The sequence below is a fragment of the Nelumbo nucifera genome, chromosome 1 (assembly GCF_055504915.1).
Source record: "Nelumbo nucifera cultivar China Antique chromosome 1, China Antique-T2T, whole genome shotgun sequence".
NCBI classification, from domain to species: Eukaryota; Viridiplantae; Streptophyta; class Magnoliopsida; order Proteales; family Nelumbonaceae; genus Nelumbo; species Nelumbo nucifera.
The window spans coordinates 163,789,090-163,801,711 of record NC_142649.1 but is presented as its reverse complement, the minus strand read 5'-3'; the positions used below and the strand labels follow the sequence as shown (position 1 = coordinate 163,801,711).

The 12,622-nt window shown below is 39.1% G+C and overlaps 1 protein-coding gene across 2 annotated transcripts; it reads left to right on the top strand.

The window, feature by feature from the left end:
- Positions 1–114: 114 nt before the first annotated feature.
- On the top strand, positions 115–12,622 carry LOC104612406 (DNA repair protein XRCC4). Of its 2 annotated transcripts, XM_019200282.2 has the most exons (6): positions 115–265; positions 368–510; positions 9,461–9,589; positions 11,334–11,456; positions 11,915–11,998; positions 12,206–12,622. In XM_019200282.2, exons 1-6 carry the CDS (start codon positions 115–117, stop codon positions 12,434–12,436), a joined length of 861 nt encoding a protein of 286 aa, XP_019055827.1. In that variant the 3' UTR covers positions 12,437–12,622. The 2 variants fall into 2 exon arrangements, with proteins under 2 accessions (XP_019055827.1, XP_088751182.1); XM_088895056.1 differs by lacking the exon at positions 11,915–11,998.

Here is a 12,622-nt window from a genome sequence, read left to right as displayed (position 1 = left end):
CTTATGTTGCGGGCCCAATAAATTTGTGGAAAGGCGGGAACACTTGTAAGTTGTAAGTTGTAACGACTACTAGGCTCCGCTGCGAGCTGCTTACAGCTTCTCCTGGAAGCAGTCATGAAGGAAGCCAGGCACACCTGCTTGAGACTTGAGATCAAAGGGGGAGCAGAAAACGAGCGAACGGACGTGATCTTCGTCAAAGGCACCTGGTTCGAGTCTCACTTCGACCTTGCCATTACTAATGGACTCCATACTTGGATTTGCATCGGTAGCCCCTCTTTCTCGTGCTCACCCTTTTCTTTTCTAGGAGGAAGATTAAAGAAATGAAAATTGAAGGTTAATTTTCTGATTCATTCTGTAATTTGTATAGCGCCGGAAGGTGAGGTTCGGGAGAGAGCGAGCCAATGGGACCAACCGGTCTCCGAATACATTGAGACCGCCGAGAGGTATCTAGGGTTTCAACAGCCAGGCTCCACTTACAGTTTCGTGGATGCTGGAAATGGACAGAAGAGAGTTAGTATTCAATACTTTTATCTGAATAATTTATATATTCCGCAGTTGGTATTCTATGGCAAGAAAAATGATTTTAATAGAACTGATAAAAAAAAAGGATTATAATAGAAGCATGTTTTACTTTATTTTATACTTTTAGATGTAAAGAATAAAAATATTAGAACAAGAGTAGGCGTTTCGGGGAAGAACATCAAATTCTCCGTCCTAATACTTGCCATTAGGTGTTTATGATACATTCAAGGTACTGCATGTTGTTCTAAATATTGGATGAAAGCACCTGACAGAAATTGCTTTTGATTCCCACACAAGCTGATGGTCAATAAAAGTTTGGATAAAACTATATAGTAATTGGTAAAGACATTTAATGAAAAAGCCAATTGTTTAATTCCACGAAGCAATGGAAAATTGATATCCTGACTACGACATCTGGCTTCTTACAATTATTACTGAGGTTGATGAAAAAAAAAACAAAAACTAACAACAAAACAGAAAACTGTTATCTGCAACCTGTATCCATTTTAGTAAAATATTCAATTTCTTTCCTCGTCTATATTAAGTGATGATCAAGTTTAATATGTTACTATCCTTGGGTGTACTGTCAATGTTTGGCCTTTGAATTACTTCAGTATTCCACTAGGTGCAAACCCAAAGTTGATAGGATTTTAGAACCCAATTGTAGAAAATCTTGCTAGGAAATTCGAAGTCTAGAGGAGGAATTATATCTCTATGGGAAGTAGAATTACTTTGATTAAGTATACACTTTCCAACCTTCCAGTTTATTTCTTTTCTATCCTTAGAATCCCCCATAAGGTGGTGAGTAGGCTAGAAAAATTGATGAGGGACTTTTGTGGGAGCCGGGAGAGGGAAGAAAGGATCACTTGGTAAAATGGGATGTGGTGTCTAATAGTAAGAAGGAAGGTGGTGTAGGAATAGGGAATCTTGTTCGGGAAGTGGTTATGGAGATGGCCGGTTGAAAAGGATAGGTTGTGGGCTAGAACGGTGGCAAGCATACACGGGGTGTCACGTAATGGCTGGGATGCTGGTATATCTGCAAGGGCAATGCTGGCTTCGCTGTGGAGAGCTATTGGTAGCCTACTTCCTCTCTTCTTAAGTCATACCAGGTATGATGTATGTTCTAGTAGCTGTCTTATTTTGGGAAGATGTTTGGATTGGTAATTCTGCACTGAAAGATTTATTTCCTTTGTTATACTCTGTCTCTTTGTTTTGTTTTAAAAGGAATTTATTTCTAGATTCCTCTCTCAGCCTTTGATTCCCGTGTCTCCCAATTGGAATTTCAGTTTCGGAAGGGGTTTGAGAGAGAGTGAGGTTGGGGAATTGATTCAGCTGCTTGAAGTCCTGAGGAAAGCTTCTTTTGATTTATTTGTGCCCGATAAACACATTTTTTTATGAATGAAGATAATTTATTAATCCAGAAATTAAGGCAATACAGGAAACCCATGAAGGGGCACGAGCTGTTACCTCTTCTAGCAAAGTATTACATCAAATTAAAACAGGAATAAACAGAAATAAAATTACATAGCAGCCCAAAATAAATGATCCCTTGAAGCCCCTTGCTTAGCTAGCCCATTTGCTAAGGTATTTGCTGATCTTCCCACCCAAAGAGAGGTAACTGTCATATTTCTTGTGAGCCAGTTGACTTTCCTCGATAAGTCTGTATCGCCACATAGCTGAAGTTGGCTCTGTCAGCCATCCCACAACAATTTTGGGGTCTCCTTCAACTACCAAATGTTAATTGTTCTTCAATCTGAATACCTTGTACAGCCGCTAAAATCTCATCTCTATTAGAGTCTCCTATTCCCACAGGGCCTGAAAACAAGGCCCCAATAAACACATTTGGATACCACACCCAAGAGGTTTCTTCATTTGTGCATCCTTTTCCAGCTCTCTTTGTACTCCATCCCAGGCTCTTCCTATTCCCTTCAAGGTGGTTTGGTGCAATCCCATCCCCCCTAAGATTCGTGCCTTTTGTTGGGAAGTTTTTCAGGGGGAAATTAATACTATGGATGTTCTGCAAAAACAAGGCCTTATCTTTGTTTGTCCCCTAATTGGTGCAACTTGTGCAAGACTAACGGAGAGAATTCTTACCATCTTTTAGTGTCTTGTCCTTTTGTTAGAGAAATTTGGGATTGTTTCTTTTCTTTCTTTGGGAGCAGGTGGACTATGCCAATGGAAGTCAGAACCTTGTTTGATGGACCAGCAGAGGTGGGGGACTTCAACAAGGGCTGAATTGTTAGCAGTTGTCCAAGGATTACAGTTAGCAAGGGAGCTGAATTTTAACAGATTAATTGTGGAAGGGGACTCCAAGATAGTAGTGGGCTGGCTATAACATCCAGAGATTGTCACTTGACAATTTAGGAATGAGCTCAAGAAGGTTAAATAGCTTGTCACTGGTGCTTCAGTGGTGTTTCAATGGCAAAGGAGATGTGCCAATCAAATGGCTGATTCGTTAGCCAAGCAAGGGGTTATTCAGAATCACTTATTCTGGGCTCAATTGTAATTTGTTTCTTCTGTTTTATCTTTATTGATATAGGATGAGGTGAATCTCACACCTCTCCCTGGATGCTTGTAATATTGATCCTTGTTAATAAAATTCTCTTTACCTATCAAAAAAAATCAAGTTTAATATGTTTTCCATCGGCATGAAGCACTCGTCTAACAGTAAGTTTGACATCAAGGCATCACTTTTGTTGTGGCAATAAATTGCATAATTAGAGATGGAAAATTCTATCTCATGTGGTCTCAACATAGCTGCAAAGACACATTATGATGTGGATGCGTATTGGGAGCAGCAGCAGCAATGATCTGGTGTTCTCATCCTATCCAATTCGGCAGCAACAGTCTTATCCATTCAGCATATTAGATTAGACTATCTTGTTATCTTATCTTATTAAGTTAGTAGATTAGATTATCTTATCTTATTAGATTAGGATTAAGAGAGACTTATCTTATTAGATTAGGATTAAGAGAGACTTATCTTATCTTATCAGTCTTATCTTATCAAGATAGAGTTGGAGGTCTTCTTATTCAGCAAGGAGTCTCCCTAAGAGCAGGACTCTTGTAATCTCCTGTTTAAGGAGCCACTATTATTGAATAAAGGCATCTAGAATTTCAGTCAAAGAGAAGAGTAAAGGAGAGTTAGGGTGATCTCTTGGACAAATCACCCCTTAGGTCGCCACGATAGGGTCTGCACGAAAAGGGAGGGGCAAGGGGAAACTCGAGGTTCTCCCCGTGGACCAACCCGTGACGAGATCCTACGCCCGGGCCCATAACATTTTGGTATTAGAGCCAAACGTCATGGGCGATATGGAGCAGCTGTCATCCAGGGTCCACGAATTGGAGCACCGGCTCATGGAGAACCACGCAAAAATACGAGAAGTCAAGGATGATGTCCGAGAGCTTTGTCGCTTGCTAGAGTCATATTTCTCCAACAGGGAGAGGAGCCCCAAAGGGATGGCAACCACCAACAGCCGCCGACCAGATTTGGCGGAATCAGCCGGCGAACGACAGATCGTCGCCCCAGCAGCAGCAGTCATTCCCAAGTATAGTAGGTTGGAGTTCCCTTCGTACAGCGGCAGCGGAGACCCACTGGGATGGCTATACCGTTGTGAACAATTCTTTCGCAATCAGCGTACAGAGGAAAGAGATAAGGTCAGTTTGGCCGCATTCCATCTAACGGAGGAAGCACAACTCTAGTTCTACCGAGTGGAGCAGGAGGAACCAGAGCTCAGCTGGGACCAATTCAAGTCCTACTGCCTCCTCAGGTTCGGGCCCCCATTGACAAGCAACCCACTAAGTGAGTTAATCAACCTCAAGCAAACAGGCACCGTGGCTGAATACCAGCGCCAATTTCAGACCCTTCTAGCCAGAGCCGCCTCGGTACGCCCAGATCAGCAGGTGGATATGTTCACTGCTGGATTAGCTGAGCCCCTGAGGGTAAATGTAGAGATGCAGCATCCTTCCAACCTGATCACAGCCATGAATATAGCTCGCGCCTTCGAACGCAAGCTACAACTCAGCCGAGGAACCTTCAGTATGGGGCGGCCTCCATCAGCATGGGCATCCCCGGAACCACTCGGAATGTCTCCATATTCAGCAGCCAGCCAAGAACAGAAGCCACAGACGAGCAACAATTCTAGATCAGCATCTAGTGTGGGGAGCAGCGCCATTGCACCCCCTATTAAGCACTTGTCCAGGGCTGAGATGGCGGAACGCAGGGCGAGGGGACAATGTTTTAATTGCGATGAACTCTACTCAGTAGGGCACAAGTGCAAGAGACTTTACTGCCTCCTGGTGAAACAAGAGGAAGATGAGGATGAACCCTCTTCATTGGAACCCGATCTAGGAGGACAAAATCATTCCATCTATCCGGGATTCCTTTGACTGTGTTTCCAGACACCCATCCTGAATTCAAGCTTGAGGACAAGCTCGTAGTCCAAGAGGGGAGTAATGATGTGGACGTGTATTGGGAGCAGCAGCAGCAATGATCCGGTGTTCTCATCCTATCCAATTCGACAGCAACAGTCTTATCGATTCAGGAGATTAGATTAGACTATCTTGTTATTTTATCTTATTAAGTTAGTAGATTAGATTATCTTATCTTATCTTATTAGATTAGGATTAAGAAAGACTTATCTTATTAGATTAGGATTAAGAGAGACTTATCTTATCTTATCAGTCTTATCTTATCAAGATAGAGTTGGAGGTCTCCCTATTCAGCAAGGAGTCTCCCTAAGAGCAGGACTCTTGTAATCTCCTATTTAAGGAGCCACTATTATTGAATAAAGGCATCCAGAATTTCAGTCAAAGAGAAGAGTAAAGGAGAGTTAGGGTGATCTCTTGGACAAATCACCCCTTAGGACGCCACGATAGGGTCTGCAGGAAAAGGGAGGGGCAAGGGGAAACTCAAGGTTCTCCCCGTGGACCGACCCGTGACGAGATCCTACGCCCAGGCCCATAACACATTACTCTTATTTGCATTACAAAAATAAAATGATGTATGAGCAAGGAGAGACGCATAAGCCTGTTCTCGAGTTTTTGGGGTCAGATTATTTGACTAGGTTGCATCAAAATATTCATGGATAACAGAAATGTTTCTTGATCAGTATGCTATGGATACTGGCAATGTTCCCTTTGGGTTCAATTAGAGTCATCTTGAGGGTACAAAAATGGATTTTAGAGAGAACACAAAGAAGATAAAAGATTATATGGACTGCTGCAAGTGTCAGCTGAAGTGAAAATAAAGTATTGTATTGTATCATGTAGAGCTCCACCTGTGCTGCATTATTAAAGATCATAAAGAACATTACCATCATAAACATTTTTTCATAAGCCCAATCCTGGGATTAGCATTATCAATGTATCAACTAGTCAATTAGTCATCGATTAATCAACTAACTACTTAGTTAAATGGCAGAGGCAGACTGACTGCATCACTAACTAGTTGGTCAATACTCGTGAATCGTGATGTGGCCAGATAGGACAACTAACTAATTAATTAACAACCAGTCAACCACAAAATTATTTTAAAGTCTTATTTGTTTGTTTGTATTTCTGATTATTTGAAATAATATAGGATTTGTTTGTATTCTGTTATATCAGTGCTGTTGTTTTAAATATTTGTGATGGAACATGATTGGATGATGGTATATAAAATAGAAAGAAAAAAAAAGGTAGGAAATAAAATGAGGTAGTGGAGGATTCTTTCAAGTTTTCCTTCAATCAGTGATGGGCTGGTATGGAGTTGCCACAAATAAAGGACACATAAAATAGTCAAGGTTGCATTCCCCACCCTATCCTATCCAGCCTAACCTTTTTATATTGACAATACAGAGACTGTAAATCAAATGTTCAATATTGCTCTTTTCTCTTCTAAAAAGTCAGCCACAGTAAAGAAAGTAGTTCCCTTTCCCTTGATGGGCTTCTGTATATATTCCTTACTAGATGGACCCAAGTCAAGATCACTTTCATCCCATCCTTCTTAATGTGTAGGTAACAAAACCCTATTGCATGCGATTATACGCCCTCTCCAAATCAAGTTTACATTTCACCCGATTTTGTCCTTAGCACTTTCTTGAACTGATTCTCCAGTGGCAATTAAAGACATGTTGAGGAGTTTCAGATTATGTCAAAGCAATTTGTGATGGCAACATGTTCTTCCCAAGAACACATCTCAGCCTATTTGTTAGTATCTTTCCCAGTTTGTTTTTAATTAAATTTGGTAAATTAATTTTAGAATATTTTTTTAAAATTCAGGCAGGGCTTAAGTATCACTACGGAGGATCTATACCTTAGAAGAAAATTTCCATTTATTATGGATAAAGGATTAGCTTTTGTTTTTCTGGTATAGGACCCATGGCATAAGCACTTAAGCGGTCAGATGATCAAGTTCATCATGTTGTCAAATAATCTCATAGATTCCTTCCAAATTTTCTTACCACTCCTGCAGTTTTGATCATTCTTTTATCTTAAAGAGCCATGAAAGATTTTTGTCCTTGTCATCTGTCTCTGTCACAATAAAATAATAGTAAGTGGTTCAGTGATTAGAGTGAGAATGTCGTTAATTGGTTATTTATACTTGCATGTTCCATCTGGTCGGATTGTCTTGGTGTGGTGCGCAGGCCCAGGTTTTTATATAGTTGATGTCATTTTACTATAATTGAACTGGACATGGATAGTAAAGGGGTTGGTCCCAGGTCAGTAGTTTGACCAATGTATCGAGACTAGGACTGTGAATGAGCCAAGCCAGCTTGGTTTGGATAAGTTGAGCATGAGCCTAATTCCCTGAATATGAGCTCATTTGGCTAAACGAGCCTAAGCTAATGGGTGGGTTCAGCTAGGTTTAACCTTGGTTGACTTACTAGTATAATATAAATGATGTATAACTAATATAGATATTATAATTTCTGTTATTTTCTTTTTATAATGTATATTAGTTACGGGCATTTGAGCATGGCTACTAAATTTGGGATTTGGTGAACCTAATATCAAAACATTATGTTCAGTAAGAAGAGCCAAATGAACCCAAGACAAGCCTGAGTTCATGGATTAGTTCAAGTGAACCCACTACAGCTTATGCACTTGGGAAAAATTATGTTACTCCCTTGTAGGGGTGCAAGTCGGGCCAGGTTAGGTCAGGTTGAGGTCAACCCTAACCCAACCTGAGCTGTTGAACCCAACCCTATCCCTAAAACTTTGGGTTGGTTTGGGTTAGCCCAACTTCACTACTTCCTTTTGCAAAATGTTCTCATTTCATAGACTTGGGGATTCGGGTTAATTTAATTTAAGCATTTTAATGTGTAAAATAGCATAGTTATCAGGTTGGATTGGGTCGGTCAATGCGTCTGCTCTAACCCAACCTGAAGTTAAATTCATACTTTTCAACCCTAACCCAAACTTCAACCCAACTCAATCCAACCTGACTTTTTCAGGTTTTGTTCAGGCTAACCCAGCCCAAGTTGCAACCCTACTCCATTGCTAATTGTGGCACACAAGACTACTATATATTGAGAGGGCTTTGCATCGATGTTGTCAGAACTGGACCAGACAACCGTTTTAGTGACGGGGTCACAGAGTCACAGGTCAAACAGTCTGATCATCCAGCCAACCATGTGACCCATTTAAATAAAATTTCAAAAAAATAAATAAATAAATAAAACAATTCCAGAATGTCTTTTAAAGCTGCTTTATGTCAAAATTAACAATAAGTATGATTATATGACAGACATTTATTTTATACATGTGTTTGTGCTAAGTTTGACCGAATCAACATTTTTGAGAACTGGCAGCCAAAAAATCATTCTGGCTGTCAGTTCCCTACGCTGACAGTTTGACTGTCCAGTCTGGTCCAAGTCCAACAGCATTGAACCATATTAAAGGTTGGAGGACAAACCTTAAGTTTCATTGCTAACATAAATGCCACTATATAATTGGACTTGCATGATCTACCTGGGTGCAAATTTGAAGGGAAAAGTAGGGAGAGTAAAAGGTCTGATGGCTATTACTAAGGACTGCTAGGCTGGGCAAAAATTTGAACTTGAGCAACTTGATAACCAAAGGGGATTCTAAGGTAGTAATAAGCTGGCTGAGAAATGACAGGCAAGGAACATGGCATTACCCGCATGTTTTAAGAGAAATCAAGTGCCTAACAAGGGAAATGGTTCTATGGGTACATCAGTCTGTAAACAGCATAGCTGATTCACTGACTAAGCAGAGGGTTAATAGAGAAGAGCTTTTTATGGGGGTGATCTAGTTGCACTGAAAGTAAACTTGGGCATAGGTGGCATATGCTAGCCTATAAAAACACCAACTAAGATCATTGTACATATTATTCTCTTTATCACAGTTAATAAAGTTTAAGGTTTTTTATGATAAATCAGTTAAGTTCAAGTTACCAATAAAAAAAAGGACTGCTAGGGACAAAAACCCTGATTTATTTGAAACTAAGGCTCGGTTTGAAAAGAATACAAATATGTAGAGTGCAAAACCTTGTTTTTGTTTTATTTTGCATGTATTTGCACCGTACATATTTTTATTTGTCTTCTTTCCAAACTGAACCTGAGAGTTTAATCTCTTGGTTAGAGTCTAGGGTGATTTAGGCTGAAATTCCAAATGTCATGATTAAGGTGAGGGAGAAAAAAATTACCCCCTTGAATATCCACCAAAATTTGGTCTTATTTAATGGTTTTTTTTTTTGATGATCAAATGCTTTATTTATCTGGTACATCAACATTAGTTGATCTTGTTAGAAAAATCTTGATATAAGTATTTATGTATAAAAGAAAATAAGCTCTCAGATTAGGGAAAATACAATTACCTTACCAACTAGTTCACTTCATCAGTTAGTGACCTATTGGCATGACTTAGTTGCATGATAACTTGGTTGTTTATATAAGAGGCTAATTTATCTATTATTTGATATAATGTTTTGCAGTTGTCATGGACATTTGAGAAGCAAGGAACAAAATTAGAATGGAGATGGAAATGTCAACCATCGCCTGATGATAAGAAGACTACAATTGGAACATTGGATTTTCTTATGGATGCAAACATACGGTTAAGCGTAAGATTGCATATTCTGGTTTGGTTGATTTGGATGAAAATTTTTAGCTTTTGATGATTCCATCGGTTACTGTATTCATCTTTTATCTTACCTTTTTTTTATGATTGTGTTTGACTGATCTAGATATGCTCCCACAACTATTATCAAAATAGGAAGTTTCTAGTTGTTATTTGTATTACTCCAAACTCCTTGAAAAAAGAGGTTATGAACCTCTCATTTTACTGCATTTATCTGCAAATGGGAAGATCTTTACTATGTTAAAAGGTAGATCTGTAAATAATGCATAAATCAAATGTTCAAAATTCATATAATAGCTGATTTTTGGCATATCCAATGTTTTACTTGGACCCATTTCTGCATCGTAATTGCAGATAGATCTTATTTGGCATTTGCTTCAAGCAGAAAATCTCTTAAATGAAATCATGTCAGAAAACCTAATAAGAGATGCCATTTTCTTCAGTCACTATGAGGTGGTTAATATTGCCCCTCTGGGGGAGGGGGTGGATAATCAGGTATGCACTATGCATTTTGTCGATCCCATATGTTTATCACGGTGTGGACATGGAGAAATCATGATTTTAGTAATGATAAATAGAAACTAGTATTTTAACTTTTTGAAATTATAACAATAAAATAATAAATGGAGAAATAATAATGTCTATCATCTTTATCACAGGGTGGCTTGTTTCTAATGTCAGTGTTTGAAATTTGAACGGGGTTACCTTTCTCCACATGGTGTTCCTTCACCTTCCTGACTCTTTTACTGCTCTTACCAAGTTAGTCGGCCCTCTTTCTATTACTTTTTCTTGAAGGAAAAGAATAAGTCGCTTCTTTTTCTTGTGCCTCATGGAACTTACCCGAAGAGGAATGATGCATCTCCTTCCTGCCCCTGCATGTGTCTTCGAACCATAGAACAAGTTAGCTGATCTGGTTGATCAAGTAGCTCATTTGTCTTCTCCACCCCCACAAACAGAAAGAACCAGACATTTCTTTTGTGAATAGGGATTGAACAAGGAACTAAATGCACCCCTCAGCACCACACCTTGATTCTAGCATAACGCTACTGCAAACTTCTTCAAGACCTCCATAGAGATTCCCTATCAGACCAAACACCTCCTCGGTCTAGAGATGATATGGCAATCCCTGGATCAATACCCAACTGTCAAAGGTTAAGTTGTTGTACTCATTTTGTGGACATGTTATTTCCTAATTGTTCAAAATTTTGCTCTATGGAGTATTGTTGATCTTATGGCCATTCCAAGGGCACCAAACCCGATATGACCCCTCGGGTCCCATTATAGGCTGAGGTCTTTTTTCACCTGTACTTATGGTTCCTTGGAGCATCATGTGACCGTGGCTGTAAACCTGTGATATTTTTTGTTTTGTTGAGTCATATGGCCATTACTCAATGATGGTCCTGCAACGTGGGATCTTGGGAGGGGTGGACTGGATATGGAACTAATTTTTGGCATATTTTGCACCAAGTGGCTGCTCCCAGACTCAAACTCACTTCTCACACTTGTCAGGCTGAGATTTTACCATTGCACCAAGCAATGGTCCTAGGTTGATTTGCACTATCTTAATTATTTTATGTTTGTTCTATTGACAACTACATAATCGAAGCTTTACTTTGCTTGCTTTTCAGAGATTTACTCCATGGATTTTTACCTTTGAGTTGTACATATTTAGTTAACTACACCAACTGGAGTTGTATATAACATATTTATTTGGCTAATACTGATAGGAAGAAGTTGTTAGAAAGACCCAGTTATTTGAGAGATTGAAAGTGGAAGCTGAAAAGTGCTTAGCACAAAGTGAGAAGTTCAGCATTGAGAAGGAAGAGTTTGAATCTGCAGTCTATGCAAAGGTAGGTTCTGAACAATGAAATGCCCTAAGATTTCTTCTTTTACATTTTGTTTCTAATCAATAACAATAGAATGATCTCTTAGAGAGCAAAAGGGAAAGTGTACAAGGGAATTTATGGTCAAACCTACTTAACTAAAAAAAGGCATACTTTAGACAGAATTCCATAATAGAGAATCAAATGAATCTCCCCTTTAACAAGAGACAGCTAGGGAATTGACAGGCCTTGGAGGTCATAATGTCGTATATAGGTATACATATTCTCACACACACTTTCTGGAAAGCTGGTACTGAAATGGATGACTCTGTGAACCTGTCTTCCTCACATTTTATGATGTTCATCCAATTAGATAAATACAAAAATAAAAGCTGATAAAAAACAAAATATACCTTTCAATATTCTGCCTTTTCATTGCACTGAAATGACCCCTTGAATATGTCTTCCCATTGGTATATTATTAGATTAAGTTAACAGTTGTACTTGGGCAAATGTTCAAAGCCTTACTGATTGGCTGTCCTGATGAACTCGAGATGTCAACACAATATGTAAGTCCAAATTCTAGACCTTGTCTAATAATTCAATTATCTATATGCACCCCATGCCAAACAAGTGCATATCAAAATGAAGAGTGCAAGATTGGACCACTATAATTCAACCATCTTTCATTTTCCTCTCAGCCCAATTTTCTCCTATATCCTTTTTTCTCTTAATTAAGAAAACTGGTTGATATCTTCTTTTGTTCCCAATTCTAGTTTGTTTCAGTATTGAATTCAAAAAAAGCAAAACTGAGAGAGCTTCGAGATCGGCTTTCAAAGCAGGAGAATACCAGTAAATCGCCACAAGAAGAGGATGGGTCCACCGACAAAACTGAGAGCTATGACGAAGAAAGTGATGCTGACAAGAGTGATGAAGATCAGTCGAAAAATCTTGCTGGCACTTCCAAAAGTGTTGCATCTTCCAAGCCGAGCAGTCGAAAGAGATAAACACGCAAGTAGTTATATCTGTTGGCTATAAAGTTTGGTGCTATGAACTTTTTTCTTTTCCTATTTTGCTTATCGAGAAAAAAAAAAAAAAAAAATCAACCTCTTTCTCTTCCTCTTCCCCTCTTATTCGCCTTTGGGTTATGTATATAAAATACAAATTTTAGGAAAATTGTCTAAAATTCATCA